This window comes from Pristis pectinata, chromosome 17 (assembly GCF_009764475.1).
Source record: "Pristis pectinata isolate sPriPec2 chromosome 17, sPriPec2.1.pri, whole genome shotgun sequence".
NCBI classification, from domain to species: Eukaryota; Metazoa; Chordata; class Chondrichthyes; order Rhinopristiformes; family Pristidae; genus Pristis; species Pristis pectinata.
In genome coordinates this window covers 10430895-10447833 of record NC_067421.1, presented here as the reverse complement: position 1 = coordinate 10447833, position 16939 = coordinate 10430895, and the positions used below count along the sequence as shown (strand labels likewise).

The following is a 16939-nucleotide window of genomic DNA, read 5'->3' as shown; positions in this document are numbered from 1 at the left end:
CACCTCCGAGAGTGGGGCACTTGTCAGCATAGGTCTCGCACTCAAGTGCCTGGAGTTGAACTTGAACTTGCAACTTCACTGCACCGTTGCTGTGTGTGTACAGTGCATGAGGTTGCCTTTACCTATGAGATGGAGGGGGCGGAGGTTCCAAGGAGACAGATATCGCACGGGCTCGCCCAAATCGCCCCATGCTCCCAATAGTTAGACCACACTGTTGTATAGAGACATCCAATTCCCCTTGGTCTCACTGTTGTGCACTGTGTTGTTCCAGAGTCCAGTTCAATTGCTCCCTCTTACAGGACATACCAAACATTCCTTCAGTAAATTTAATTCTTAACAGCTTCCAACTGACATCTTTGCATCAAGTGTGTATCCGCAGTAACAGGAAAACATTCCACGATGCAACAATCTGTGTTCCGAAAGGGTTCTAAACAGTACCCAGTCATTGAGACATTTCAGTGTGCAGATGTTGACGCGATCAAATGCTGACAAGGACAGTGCAGCGTGGACGGAAAAGTGAGCACAGACCTGTGCTGCTCGTAACGGGCCGGTCAGACTGAGATGGCCTTTTAATGGTGGTGTCTTGTGGTTGGATCATTTCGATCGCAAGCATTATCAGATCCAGTGGGCGAACGTCAGAGGTCCGCTGGGCATGGAGTCTTCACACAATGGAGTGGACAATTCAAAAGAGTGGATTGACGTGTTAGGTGCGCACAATAAACCGTGCAATTATTAACAAACGGTAGAGCCTCGATCTAACCTAATGTGACTATTTCACCGTTGCAGGGAATGGGCTGCTAAAGAAGAAGATTCTAAAATGTGGCAATGCGCAGCTCGAGAGGCCGGGAAATGGGCAGAACGTGAAGATCTGGGTGAAGATAATGCAAGAAAACGGAGATGTCATACTGGGCCGACAGAAGCTTTCGTTCACTATAAATGGCAGGGATGTCATTAAGGTATTGGTATTGTCTTATTATTGTCACTTGTACCGAGGTACAGTGAATACCGATCGTACAGATCAATTCATTACACCATGCAGTTACATTGAGTTAGTACAGAGTGCATTGAATTAGTACAGAGTGAATTGATGTAGTACAGGTAAAAACAATAACAGTACAGAGTAAAGTGTCACATCTACAGAGAAAGTGCAGTGTAATAAGGTGCAAGGTCACAACAAGGTAGATCGTCCATCTCATTGTATAAGGGAGCCGTTCAATAGTCTTATCACAGTGAGTGATCACGGTGAGTGAGCTGAACGCCGCTGACACAAACCAGCCCGCTACCCGACCAAAGCAGTTGCAGCTGCCATTGGAAGTCACAGTGGTGTGTGTGCTGATCTCCCTCTCCACCTTGTCGTGGCCCTTGCATTTTATTTGTCAACCTGCACTACACTCTCTGTAGCTGCAACACTATATTCTGCACTCTTGTTTTCTTTTTACTACCGCGATGCACTTACGTATGGCATGATCTGCCTGGACAGCAGGCAAACAAAAGCTTTTCACTGCATCTCTTGACAATAATAAACCAATACCATTACCACACTCAATAGTGGATCAGTCACCCGAGCCAAAGCTGAATAGAATACACATAAATATGCAATTTGCATCTGTGCAAAGTTAACATTTAGGGCTAATTTGATTCTGTGTAACTTCAACCTATGTAGAATTAACAAGCAAATTTTAAATCTGTGCAGAATTAACATTTTGTTTAAACATATGGGCTTCACCGCTATTATTCACCATTGTGCACAATTAAAATGCCTGCAATTCACAACTAGAATATGTCGCACATTATAACTTGCGTTCTCTTCAACTAATACCCATTGGTATTAAATTCGACTACAATTTGCATGGGCATTTCCACTGTCACTGTATGATATGCCATCAGTGCATTTTTACACACAGTTATACATCTACATGTAAATGTATCTGTCGATAATTACCATCTGTCTATAAATCAAATCTGCTCCTTATCAAAGTGTGCATGATTTCCATTTATAAAGAATTTGAACTGTGAATACATTACAATTGTGTACACCCACAATTGTTTGCGACACGAGTCTAAAGTTCACCTCCATTAATAACGTGCACAGATTTAGGTAGAATTACATTGCTATATAAATATTTAACTGATGTGTCTCATTCATAGATTGTATACATTTTCAATTATTCCCATCCAATTCATGCAGTGTATAAAACTCCATTTGATAGTTTAGCGATCCCATAAAGGCTCAACCTACCATCAAGTTGAAAGTAAGGTCTTAAATTAAGAACGAGATCGTCACTGTTTACTGTGATGAGCTTGCTGTTTAAGGATGGTTAGAGGCGTGGCTGGTACTGGAGCAGTCTTCAGTATTACAGCTGGGTTGTCACCTGGTCCCAGAGCCTTTGTTGTATCCAGTGCCCTCAGCTTCTTTATTTCACATGGACTAAATAACATGATTTCTTTAACACAATAACTTTTAGAATTTTCTTCGCTCTCTAAGGCCCTGGAGATCTGTGTGCCCCTTATGTGCATACATGAAACAGCTCTGATTCTCACTGACTCCAAGTTCTGTTCTGGAAGATCATCCAGGTAATGAGCTTCCTTTATCAATTAATCAACTTAGCAGTTTTTACAGAATTACCTGTGACTGGGGATCAATATGAAGCTGTAGGTTCAGATGGAATCACTAAAGAAGATGAAACTTATCAATGTGGCTTAATGTCTGGCATTGAATTCTATTTAATTATGACCACAGTTTGTTCGAATATTAGTAGATCTCCTGTGGCATTATTCATTAGTGAGATGTTTCTAACCCGGGGATTTTCTCTCCAGCCAAAAGAAACTGCCCATGTTGGAAATCTGCAATAAAACATAAAATGCTGGAAATACCCAACAGCCTGGGCAGCATTTTCTGTTTTTTTTTAAGGACAGTGCTCTTTGGAGAGCAGTCCCAGAATTAGAGCTGCTGAAATCAGAGGACATTTGTAACTGTTGGTAGGATTCAGGTTACAGATTGATCTGGTTTTTGCCTTAGAAAGCTTGTCTTGCCTTGTAACTCAGCAGGTTAAGTACAAGAGGTGCAAGATTAGTTGACCTCTTAGGCAAAGAAAATTTGATTTGTGTCTGTGCGTGCACGCGCATTTGCATGCCTGTGTTTGTTCAATCCACATTTTTACCTATCTTTTAAGTGCTTTGTATGATTTAGGCCTTCCTGCTTTCTCTTACCTTTCTGAAATGTCCTCTTGATACAAAGGGCAATCAAAATCTTAGTCTTAAGGTTGTTGGCAAAAGGAGTGTACAAGATGATAAGAGGCATAGATCGAGTGGACAGTCAGAGACTTTTTCCCAGGGCAACAATGGCTAACACGAGGGGGCATGATTTTAAGGTGATTGGAGGAAGGTATAAGGGGGATGTCAGGGGTAAATTTTTTTTACACAGAGAGTGGTGGGTGTGTGGAACGCACTGCCTGCAGAAGTTGTGGGGGCAGATACATTAGGGATGTTTAAGAGACTCTTAGATAGACACATGAATGATAGAGAAATGGGGGGGCTATGGGGGAGGGAAGGGTTAGATAGATCTTATAGCAGGATAAAGTGTCAGCACAACATTGTGGGCCAAGGCGTCTGTACTGTGCTGTAGTGTTCTATGTTATAAGGGCTTGCCATGATTAAATGGTTCAGTGGGCAGAGGCATCTCAACGGGTTGCTTGGGTGCATCCTCCTCCTATCTTGTACATTGTTACCAGGTTAATTGACTTCTGTAGCCCTTAGTGCAGGGTAATGACAAAAGGAGAGTCGATGATAGTGAATCATTTGCAGGGCTACAGGGACACAACAAATTTCACGTCATCTAAGTCAGTGATAATAAATCTGATTCTGACAATGAAAGGGAATAGGACTAATGGGATTGCTGTCCTAGGAGCTAGCATGGACCAGATGGGCTGAATGGCCCTTTTTTGTTTGCAAGTATATGATATTCTCATAGAGTTCACTCCAAAAAAAATGTAGGTACTTTAACTGAAATGTTGTGAATGTTTGAAAGGATAACAACCAATCAAAAAAGAAACTGCTGGACTGCAGGAAGGTAGGAGGTAAAAGTACAGGCAACAACTGTGGAGAGAGAAACAGAGTTAACATTTCAGGTCAATTACCTTTCATTAGTGCTCTGAAAAATTAGAAATCAAACAAATTTTAAGGTAGAGGGAGAGGTGAGAACAAAAGGAATGAGCTGTGATTGGATGGAGTGGTGTGATTCAATGGCTAAACAGATGGTGATCGTGTAAGGTGACAGAGTGTGGAATAGACATTAATGAAAAAGAATCTGTAGGAGGGTTACAAGCAAGAAGCAAAATTATTATCTTTAATCACTAGAAGGAAAGGACTGTGACTGCTGGTAGTGTGAAATGCAGATGATGGGAAAGCTGATTATCTGAAAGTGTTGAGCGCAGAAGGCGGTGATGTGCTCACTTTGTTTGCGCTGAGCTTTGTTGAGACCAGAGGCAGGGGTCAGAGTGAGAAAGAGATGAAGAATTAGTTACAGAGAGCACTGAGAAAATAATACAAATGTTCCCCATAGAGAAAAAAAATCGGTGAAAAAGGAATTACTAGCAATTTTGATTAAACGAATGACGGGACTTATCTAACCGACCTGGACGTGGTATTATTTACAACTCCCAGCGCTTCTAGATTGTTGTTATCTTCCTCTGCCCGTTCTATTCTCTTCCTTCCTGTGCTTTCTGGTGGAATTGTGGTTATTCTGACAAAGTGATAGTTCATACAGTATGAGTTCACATTCCACTACAGCACTTCTTCAATTTAAGTTGAACAAAACATCCACAAAAAAAAACTGCCCTCAGCTGAAGTGAAATTATTAGATTGTCGTGGAAAAAATTCCAAAAAAGTTCACAACATTCCTTAGTGGGGGGAATCTGCTGAATTTACACGGTCTGAACTATGTGTGGCCTTTGTCAAACTGCTACCAGTAATTTAAGAAGGCAGGTCACCACCATATCTTCAATGCAACCAGGGATGTGAAAGGAATGATGGCCTTGCAAGTGATGTTCAAATTCCTAGAATAAACATTTAAAAAAGAACACCTCCCATCCATAAAGGAAAGAGATCTACAGGTATATTTTAATAATACATTAAAGGTCTACAATATGGAGGTCTTGTCCGTGATCCTGGCTGTGCCCATATTCTATCTTTCATTTGCTGTCAATAGTTGGACGTAAAGATCAGCCTTATAGTCACAATGATTCCTTTATGCTTCTCTGTTGCCTTTCCAGGGATGTTATAATCCACGCCTCAAAAAGAGTAACTGCACGTACTTTGTGACAGCATTTCCCTTCTCCTTTGCAAACCCCTACTGATGACCCAAAACAGGAGAGTATGCTTTATGTCCTCACTGAGGTTCATTGAGTTGAGGCAGCTCTGTGTCTTTAAATGTGAAATCTCCATGCACTGATTACTTTGTATCTATTTCACTTATAGAAGTCAAACACTGAAGAATTTAGAAAGGCTATTAAATGGCACTGTCCATGTAGCTGACATCCATTGGGAAGTCTCTATTCTAGTGCTAAGAATGCTTATCCATGAACTTCCCATGTGCCCCAATACAAAGAATCTAGAAACGTTCACGACAGAACCCTCCCATTGTGATTTTGCTCCTGTGCGAGGTGGTGGGATTGACTTACTTATGGGCACCAAGTTCATGCATAAAGTAAGATTCAGTTAGATGAACCAGTTAATTATGTGTCGTCACAGGGATAAAGGGCAGCACAATGGTGGAGCCAGTAGAGCCACTGCCCCACAGCATCAGAGACCTGGGTTCAATCCCGACCTTGGATGTTGTCTAAGTTCTCCCTATGATCTTGTGGGTTTCCTCCCACATCCCAAAGATGTGCAGGTTGGTAGGTTAATTGGCCAAATTGCCCATAGTCTGTAGGTGAGTAATGGAATTTGTAAGCAGAATAAAAGGAAATGGGATTGATGTAGGATTAAGATAAGATTAGTCACATGGACATCGAAACACACAGTGAAATGCATCTTTTGCGTAGAGTGTTCCGGGGGCAGCCCGCAGGTGTCGCCACACTTCCGGCACCAACATAGCACGCCCACAATTTGTATGTCTTTTGGAATGTGGGAGGAAACCGGAGCACCTGGAGGAAACCCATGTAGGCACAGGGAGAACGTACAAACTCCTTACAGACAGTGGCCGGAATCGAACCCGGGTCACTGGCGCTGTAAAGCGTTACGCTGACCGCTACGTTAGCGTAAGCAGATGTTTGATAATTGGCACTGACTCAGTGTGCCAAAGGGCCTGCGTTCATGCCATGACAATTTCCAATCATTTGCTTAACTGTTCTGCAGTGAAGCGTCAGAAGTAAAACCAGGGAGCAGAGTCCTCCTCGAGGTTGAGCTCTTGTCAGTCAGTGGAACTCGTCTGGAGGTTAAGCCAAAAGCGGAACAGTTGCAAATGATTAGGGATGAGCGGGAGAAAGGCAACCGATACTTCCAGAGTAAGAACTATAAGTTGGCGATCCTCTGCTACACCAGTGCTTTGACAATCATAGATGCAAACACCAAAGGTACTGGATAATTTGAATAATTATGTTTTCAGTTGAGAATATCCATCATCTTCCATGCTATAGGGAAATGTTTAAATTGCTAGTGAATAAGCATTACCATCCTGAAGCCTGGAATGTCCACAATATAAGCACCACCTTCATGAGAAAACAAGAAGGAGGAATAGACCAAAAGCCTCTCAAGCCAGCTCTGCGATTCTAAAAGATCATGGCCAATCCTGTTCTTTGAGTCTACTTTTGCCCCTTATTATCTCACATCTCGATTTCCTTATTTATTAATCCTGGTGTTGAACACACTCGTTGACTGAACATTCATAGCTCCCTTGGATAGAGAATTACACAGAATCACCACTCTCTAAATAAAGAACATCAGAACACAAGAAAATAGGAGCAGAAGTAGGCCTTCAAGCCTGTACACCATTCATTATGACCATGGCTGATCTGCCCCCTGCCTCATCTCCTCTTCTGTGCCATTTCCCCATAGACTTCAATTCCCTGACCTTTCAAAAATTTATCTGATTCCTCTTTAAATGCTCCCAGTGATGAAGCCTCTACAAGTAGGGATTCACCACTTTTGTAAGAAGTAGTTCCTACACACGTCAGTTTTAAATGTCTGCCCTGTAATCTTGTAACTGTGTCCCCTCGTTCTAGATTCTCCCGCTACAGGAAACATTTTACCAAATGCCCTTTCATACCGCCAAGGACCTTGATGTTTCAATCACCCCTCCAAAGAATGGAGATCCAATTTCTTTCGCCACTCTTGATAGGGCAACCCTTTCATCTCAAGCAATACTTCAGTCCTAAGGGACTGTCCCTTCATCCTGTGCTGATGCTCCCAAGTTCTAGACTCTATAGCCTCCTAGTGTTACTTTGACAACCTTCACAGGACATTCTTTCATCATATATGATTCAGTGTTCATTCTTCCGAACTCCAGTTAGCATGGACCAATGATTTAATTAGTTGTATCCTCTACTTTTTCACATATCCACCTTTCAGTCTTGGCTTGATGGTAGCCTACACCAGATGTTTGTGGGTTCAAGTCCCTGTCCAGAGGTTTAAACACAAACACATAGACTAATGCTACTCTATTCATTACTGCACTGTCCAAGGTGCTGTTTTACTGACGTTAGAAATCCTATTCCTTTCCATACGATATCAGATCTGAATTTTTATTTTCCACTTATCTCGTAATTTGCTGTTTGTGGGATCTTGCTGTGTGCAAAATTGACTGGCACAATTTCTGTATTGCAATAGTGAAAGCACCTCAAACATACTTAAGTGGTCAGAAGTGTTTATGGTGAGATTGTAAATATGCTTCACCAGCAACCACTAACTTATGACTCTCAGATCCCCACCCAGAGCCTCTGCCTATTCAATTGCACAAATGTTTTGAGGTGGTTGAGGTACAGGTGGGTAGTGACTAAAATACTGTTGTATAATCCTTCAGCAAAGTCCCTTACCTCTGTCTGTAACACTGGCAATGTTGCCCCTCTACTGCTGAAATATTTACTCGTCTCTCCTGAACCAACTGCTCCAATGTTTTCCCGATCGAACTCCCATCGCCTGCTTTAGTAACATCTAACTTGTTCTAAGCCTAGTGCACATCATCTTTCCTGCACAACTGGGCATCCTCATTCTCCCTGACTCTTCCTTCCCTATCAAATGAAATTCCAAGCTCTTTTTCCCCTCATCTCTATAGTCACCTCCATCCAAATCTCCCTTCCCCATTCTCCCAATGTACTCCCAACCTCTCTCCATCCCTCAATTTATGACACAAGCTTCCGTTTCCTCTGTGTTACTGCTTTGAACTTCCCTTTTCAACTTTGCTGGCTCTGTGCCTCCCACTCTCAGCCCAATTTGGACCCATTCCTGCACCATATTCTCTTTCCTCTCCTACTGGTACTAGTTTTCATTATGCCTACCTGCGTAGCTTTATGTTAAATGTGCATTATGATTGTAAGCCCTTGTTCTTATTGGTCCCCAGTTCACCAATGTGCCTCAATGCTCTGGAGGTCCTACACTCCCTACACTGAGTCACCAGAAATCTTAAGTGAAGGAAATTTGCTTGTTACAATGTAAAAGAGGCCATTTGCCCCATCAGATCCATGCTGGCTCCCACCAGAGCAATCCTGTCAGCCCCATTCCCCCCGACTTACCTGTACCTCTGATGCTCAATTTCCCTTACCTGCCCTTCCACTCCCCTTTGATTCTTTCCTGCTTCAGTAGGGCAGCCAGCATAATTAAAGACCCCACACACCCTGGACATTCTCTCTTCTCCCCTCTCCCATCAGGCAAAAGATACAAAAACCTTAAAGCATGTACCAGCAGGCTCAAGGACAACTTCTATCCCACTGTTATACGACTATTGAATGGTTCCCTAGTACGATAAGATGGACTCTTGACCTCACAATCTATCTTGTTATGACTTTGCACCTTACTGTCTGTCTGCACTGCACTTTCTCTGTAACTGTTACACTTTATTCTGCATCCTGTATTGTCTTACCCTGTACTACCTCAATGCGCTGTGTAATGAATTAATCTGTATGAATGGTATGCAAGACAAGTTTTTCACTGTACCTCGGTACATGTGACAATAATATTTCCAATTCTAAGAGGTAGTGTACAGTAACAAACTCATCTACCAATTCATATTTGGGCTGTGCAAGGAAACCGGAGCACCCAGAGGAAATCCACACAGTCACAGGGTGAACGTGTAAACTCCATACAGACAGCACCTGAGGTCAACATCAAACCCAGACCACTGGTGCTGTGTGACTTGTAGCACTTGCCTGGATCCATGGAACTATTTTCCATTACCCTTTGAGATTGGCTGACATTGAGGAGCAGATGGGGCTAAAGTCATGTGATTCAATTCAGGGCAGTCTGACTGCTGCATACACCCTACAGCTGTTTAATGCTACCTTTCTGTTCCAGATGTCCTCAACCATGAAGATGAGAGAAGTCTTCTTGATGAAAAAGTGAAATGCTACAGTAATATTGCAGCCTGCCACCTGAACACGGGACGCCTGGAGGAGGCTTTTACCTGCTGTGATATTGTCTTGCAGCACCAGCCTCAGCACTGCAAGGCCTTGTTCAGGAAGGGCAAGGTAGGTGAGGACATGATGTGAAGTAGCCCAGCAGGGAGATTTTGTCGAGCCAAATTACAACTACTGCCAAGTGTCAAAAGAACAGACATGTATTTGCTTTGCTACTCTTTTGATTGATTGGGGGGGGGGGGCTTCTAGCAATTTGGAGACCCCTGGACAACCAACACAAAGAAGTCAAGCAGCTTCTTACTCACTTTGTCTGGGGAGTATGTTGATCTCCCATTCACTCTGAAATTTGAGGTACAGTGACCTATGCTGTCGTCCTAGGTTGGGGATTCAGTGAGGGCAGGGGGCAACCATTTCTCATGCATTAGTGAATGTTCATTTGAAAGAGTTTCAATAATACCATAGGCTGCAATTCCCACCTCTATTAACGATAATTTTCTTTGTACAATACATTGCTGATATAATTGCATGGACACATTCAGCATTTCAATATTGCATTCTATTTCAGGTACTTGAGCTGCAAGAGAAGTATTTTCTCTCAATCAAATTTCTCAGAAAAGCTTCACAAGTGGAGCCTTCAAACCAGGTAATTTTGACCTCAGTGATGCTGTAACCCGAGTCTCTCACTACACAGCTCTCAGGCGCAAACTGAACTGTCTGTGAGTTTGCAGCTCCAGATTAAGCTGTCTCTGGTTAACCTGCTGTCTTTCAGTCGGTTTCTGGTCACTGCTGTCTGCTCCTCATTCCGCTCCTCAATACTTCCTGCAATTATCTTGGGCCTTGGTGGGACTGAACCTGGACTATTGTAGGCAATTTTGTTTTCCTTATCTAAAGTACATATACTGTAGAGGGTGTGCAGTGAAGCTTCACTGTACTAGTCCCAGGATGGTGAGTTTGCTGTAAGAGAGATTGAGTAGACTGGATCTTTATTATCTCGTACTTAGAACAATAAGATGTGTCATTGACACATTGGTATTGGTTTATTATTGTCACTTGTACCGAGGTACAGTGAAAAACTGGTCTTGCATACTGATCGTACAGGTCAATTCATTACACAGTGCAGTTACATTGGATTAGTACAGAGTGCATTGATGCAGTACAGGTAAAAACAATAACAGTACAGAGTAAAGTGTCACAGCTACAGAGAAGCTGCAGTGCAATAAGGTGCAAGGTCACAACAAGGTAGGTTGTGGGGTCAAAGTCCATCTCATCGTGTAAGGGAACCGTTCAATAGTCTTATCACAGTGGGGTAGAAGCTGTCCTTAAGTCTGGTGGTACGTGCCCTCAGGCTCCTGTACCTTCTACCCGACGGAAGAGGAGAGAAGAGAGAATGACCCGGGTGGGTGGGGTCTTTGATTATGCTGGCTGCCTCACCAAGACAACGAGAGGTAAAGACAAGAGTCCAAGGAGGGGAGGCTCATAAAACATTAGAGTAATTGAATCATAGAAACAGGACCTTCAGCCCACTATGTCCACGTCAACCATCAAGTACTTATCTATACTAATCCAATTTACCAGTACTTGGTCTATAGCCTTCTTAATTCTTACAAAGCTCTACAGTCTGAATGTAGGGAAGGTTTCCCCTGGCAGATGAATCTAAAATAATGGGTCACAAGTCTCAAAATTTTTAGCACTGAGAATGAGGAGAAACTTCTTCAGGCTGCAGTTGGTAAATCTTTGAAATTCTCTACTTCAGAGTGCGGTGGAGTCTCAACAACCAAATTCATTCAAAACAGAAATCAATAGATTTGTGGATATTAAGGGAATCAAGGAATATGGGGATGGTGCAGGAAAATGGCCCTGAGGTAGAAGACCAGCCATGATCTTGATGAAAGTCAGAGCAAGCTTGAAGGACCAAATAGCCTACCCCTTCTTCTATTTATTCTGATCTTCTGTTCTTACACTCTACGATTTTGTTGTTTCTGCGACGTAATGTTTTCTTTCTCATATTCTGCATCATTCTGTTTGTCCCAAGTACAATGAAACTCTGACAATCTGCCATCCATTTAGAAATCCTGATGGTCCAACATCTGGCACTCATCTTAAACACATTGGTTGGGGCACTGGTTATTATGCTCCCTTTATATTCACTGGGCCCCAGTTTCTGTGCTCCCTTTATACCCATTGGAACCCTGGTTCCTGTGCTCCCTTTATACTCACTGGGGCCCTGGTTCTTCCATTCTCTTGAAATTCACCAGAACCCTGTTTCCTGTGCTCCCTTTAAACTTACTGGGTTCATTGAAAATTTTATAATACTGTATAACAACTAAAGAAAGGAACTTTCAAGTATATTGGGTTATTACTGGGAATAACTTCCAATAGTCTGGAAAATATCAGTCCAGCACCACCAAAATTCCTGAGCATTCTGGACTATCGAGTTTTGCTGTACAATGTTCTCTGATTTGGTGCCTCCAGTATCCTCTGTCTTTGTGACCCGAGTGTATGTGTTCTCTGAAGCCACTGTTATTCTGGTTCAAATTCCGACTCACTGCCATCCAGCCAGGTTCCAGATTTTCCACTTTGAAATACAGTTCTCTTTTCCTAATGGCAGAAGATGGGCTCAAGTTATGAGAGGGTTCACCAATGTTATTCATAGCAACTGCAATAGATGTGCACATGAGAAACCAAGAGCAAATGCTCAGAGCTGAAAATAGACCATGGACCCTTGAAACTCAAATTAAAACAGGGCCAGTATATAGGCAGTTTATGATTCTACACCTGATTAATACATCCTCAATCAGATTATATTCAAATATGGAATTGTAATCTGCAAAATATTTTTAAGTTCCTAAACTCAGGCTAAAGTAATTCATTTAACCAGGTGTGGCTGTGGTCAGAAACTGGGCCTAATGTTGCAGATTTTGGTAGGGTTACAGGTCAAAGCTGATACTTAAACAGTGACTGGATGTGAAAGGCACCAGGAAGCAATGAGATCACTTGATGTGGAACAAGATAAGGAACAACATTAGCAAAGACCAGTTTCCAGAAACTCAGACAATGCTACTGGCAGCAACAAAGTCAGCCAGCTCTCGGCAAAGAAAGCCCAACAGCAGGTTTATTTTGATGATAAACAAAGATAGTTGGAACAGCCAAGAGCTTAACTATGACTAACACCATCAGGAAATTTTCAAAACACTTTGACAATAAAATACGTCTTCAAAGTACATGAAAAATAAGAGTAGCACACCACATATATCGTCCAACAGCTTTAGTTTTATTTTATGAGATTGTGGGTATATCTCATTAGAGTACATGTGATTTGAGGCATTCATTATGCTTTCCTGTGCAGGTGATATTGCCGAATTACTGCGGGAATTGCAGTGGGGTTGTTGCAGTGGGGCCTGAAATTCCTCTTGCATGGAGAACTGACTGTAACACACCTGGTGCACTGCCAGAGAGCACTGCTGCTGCAATCACTGGAGCTCACTGACTTCTGAGGCATATATTTAGGGCAAATTTGAGAAATAGAGCTACTACCAGCATGATTATCACTCCCGAGAGAATGGAAGAATTTATAGATGGTGGGCAAGAGTCTGCTTTAGCACATTTTAATATCAAATCATTGCTTCTGTTTCAAAAGTGTCATTTAATAGCATTATCTTTAATGCTGAGGGATCCCTGGACAGAGTTTCCTCGTGTAGTACTCTGCTGTGTGATTTTTAGGAACGTGCTGCTCTGTTGACCTATTGCGAGTTCTCACAGTGGCTGGCATTTGGTCCAGCAGCTGCTATCTCATCAATCAGACCTTAAGGCAACGTATCAGAATGCAATCTGTACTTTTTCAGCTACTGAGGAACATCTCTGATTAAAGACTGCCTGCTGTAATGATGGGACGGAGTGGGAAAGTGAATCCAGAGGGATCTGACTAGCTTGTTGAAGAACTGCAGCAGGTTTTTTGTACAATGGGACCACGGACCTCCAGGGAATCGGCCAGGAATTCCTGACAGAGGAATTGCAGAGGAAGTCCTTGTAAGCAGCGATATTACAGTCTGTGAAGACCTGAATTCTGGGGAAGACGAGCAATGAAGGAAAATCCTTATGCTTGCAGTGCCTCCTCTTGTTGGCTGAAGCAAGATAATGAAGGAAGGGTTTTAGTGATCTTCTTAGTAAAGGCAAACTGTGATATAGGTATGCCTGGACTCAGTGCCAACAGGCAAGGAAGGAGAGACCTTGGGCAAATCAACATGTGTTACACCTTTGCTTGTACTTACAGGAAGTCACACATCTCAGTGGGAACAAAAAAAAAGCTTGAGCATCGGCCCTTTAAATAGCACAGTTTTAGGGGAAATAGGATTAGTACAAGCTGGCTGTTCTGTTCTGTCATTATTCAGACCAATGAGGTGAATGAAGAATTTTGGGCCTTTTGTTATAGTTGACATCTTCTGCAAGAGTTTTGTCCTTTGCTCACTGTTGCTACTTGGACCCTGGACCTTAAAGCATCCATATTTGCCAGTCTCAAGTGTTGACGAGAGATGCTTCTGCTTTATCCATGGCTCCTATTGCTGGTAATAACACCCTGGTTGCTGAATAGTAAACTACAGAGCGCAGCATCATGAATACCTCACTAACTTGACCAGAACCATAGCAAATACCCTCAGCAGGGTAGAATCAGAGACACAACACTGGAGCCAGAATCAGCAAATTCACTCACTGTAGTTGGAATCACAGTCACGTACACATGAGAATCATGGAGAGCAGAACCATCATTACCCTCACCTTGAGCATCTATGATTAAAATGCAACTTATTTGTGTAACAGTTCTGCGATTACTATTATTATACTACTGTGGCAGTGAAATCAGGTTTCTATAATGGATGGTTGATTCTCCATTCCAGTTTTGCACTTGGGAGACAAATAGAAAATCCATCTCCATATTCTTTATTCTTGGTAAGAAATTTAAATAATAATCATTGTACTGGACTGGCCTCATCACACACTGTTATAAGTTGTCCAAGCCCATTAAGTTATCCCCTTTGAGTAGCAGACTCTCTGAGAAATAGGCTGTGTGAGCCTTCTAGCCCTTGTCTGTAGACCTGAGGGTCAAGGCTGTTCAAGTACTTATCCAAGTATAGTTTAACTATCATGAGGGTTCCTGCTTCTACCACCCTTTCGGGCAATGAACTGCAGACCCCTGTCATTCACGGGTGGAAAAGTTTTGTCTCATCTCCCTGCTACCCCTTCCATGAAATTCTTTAAATAGAATGCCCCTTGGTGTTTGATCCATCTCGTAAAGGAAGTGCATCCTTCCTTTTCACAGTATTTTGGTCCCTCATAATTTTAACACACATCAATTAAATCTGCTTCTCTGATCCAAAGAAAACATCCACAGCATATCCAATTTTCACTCATAGCTATAATTTTGGGAGACCTAGCACCATCCTCAAATCTTCCCTTTGCTCACTCCAATGCAGTTGAATCTTTCCAGTAATGTGGTGACCATAACTGTACACAGTATTCACACTGTGGTCTAACTAGGGTAAATAGTTCATACATTAACAGAGCAGGAGCTCTCTAGTCAGGCAGCCTTCCCCACCAGCATTACATATCAGAATTTCAGGAGCTCACTGCATCAATCATTGAATTGCACACGTGATATGAGTTACCAGTGGATGAGTCTCCCAACCAGGAGCATACAGTTGGAAAACTAGTAACTAAAATGCATCACTAGTTGTATATTACCACAGCAATCTAACCTTTTCAATTAATGTTTGCACCTGCAGGAAATTGAGAGGGAAATGAAACTTGTATTTGACAAGTGGGCAGAAAAATCAGAAGGTACCAGCAATGCTAAAACAGTGAATGAATGCTCGCTGTTCTTGGTAGGTTCAAGGTTTCTCACTGATGGAATTTTCTTAGCTATATAAGGTGAATGAAATGAGTTAACCACATACAATACACTTTCAATCAGCTTTAGATATTCTGATGATTAGGACTGGCAGCACAGTAAATCATTGCAATAACCTTAGATACCTTAAGTAAGGTTTGTTGGTGCAGTGTTGATGCATCTTTACATTGCAGCTTGCCATGTTATAACTGGACATGCAATGCAGCAGGTTGAATTGCTTGCCTGAAGTAGCAAAGCATCCAGTTTCCTAGTATTTAACATCCCTCTATTTGCAATAGTAATTGTAAGCAGAGGACATGATTTAAGATGGTGGCTGGAGGGATGAGAGGGTAGATGAGGATTTAAAAAAAAAAATGTAGTTCATAGTCTCCACTGCCTAACAGAATGGTGAAAGGATATTCAACAGTGACTAAAAGAAGTTGATTATACATTGTGGTAGTAAATGTTTTTAGGTTTAAGGAGAAAGAACACAAGGAAAAGGATCGATTGGAAACTTTTTTTCAGATGTTTTCCTTCTCTATGATATTCTGGTTGACACAATTCTTCTCCCAAAAAGAAACACTTAGCTCTCGTTTTCTCAACACATTTTTTGGCATTAAAAAGTTCTAAATAAATGCAAGGTTGTTGTCTCATCTCATTGATGGAAATGAAATTATTGCAGTTAACACAATGTATTTCCCATTTCTGATTCAATACATTTCCTCAGGCCTTCTGCACCCTTTCCCTATGCATATTCATTGATGGTGGATGAATTCTGATGTATTTTGTTCATGAAAAGATTGGATCAGAGCTTAAGCCTGTTCTCTATAATTTACACATTTTATGAGGCATGTCCCACATGCAATGGACAAACGGTACAACTGCTCTATGTTGCTTGTTTCTTGTTGCGTCTTTACCTCCCTCTCTTTTTTTTAAAGATGCTCCTTACAGTCTACCTCTGACCATGCTTTTGGTCAACAGTCCTGATGGCTCCTATAACATTACCTCAATGTGCTTTTAGGATGTTTTGCTACATTAAGGGCTTTATATAAATGCAAGTTGTAACTATGGTTGTTGCTACAGGTTGATGACAGCAAGGTTAAACAAACAAAGCATCATTCAGAAATGCCAGAAGAATGCCAAAGGATTTAAGAGATGTTGAACCTTTCTGAGACTGAGTTAGGTATGTTTATGATATTGGTATTTAAAAAAGCAACTGTTTTAGTGATTATGAGAGGAGCTGATAAAGAACAAGTGACAATAAGATAATGGGATCAATTCTGCAGGACTGGTTAACGTATATTCTTCGACCCGGGCCTCTATCGAGATAAACAAGTAGATTTTTTGAAGACTTGACCCAACGTAAAGAAAGGGATGCCAAATTCTGAATCCAGCACACCAATAACCAATGTGGGAAGTATATTATAATTTTCTTCAGCATGTCTAAAGCTTCATATACAGTATGGTGCCACGTGTGGCTGATTTAGGAGAT

The 16939-nt window shown here is 41.9% G+C and overlaps 1 protein-coding gene across 1 annotated transcript; it reads left to right on the top strand.

The window, feature by feature from the left end:
- Nucleotides 1–652: 652 nt before the first annotated feature.
- On the top strand, nt 653–16599 carry LOC127579605 (peptidyl-prolyl cis-trans isomerase FKBP8-like). The gene is made up of 8 exons (XM_052032495.1): nt 653–707; nt 787–956; nt 2486–2574; nt 6355–6572; nt 9505–9677; nt 10132–10209; nt 15344–15442; nt 16531–16599. Exons 1-8 carry the CDS (start codon nt 653–655, stop codon nt 16597–16599), a joined length of 951 nt encoding a protein of 316 aa, XP_051888455.1.
- The last annotated feature ends 340 nt before the right edge of the window (nt 16600–16939 follow it).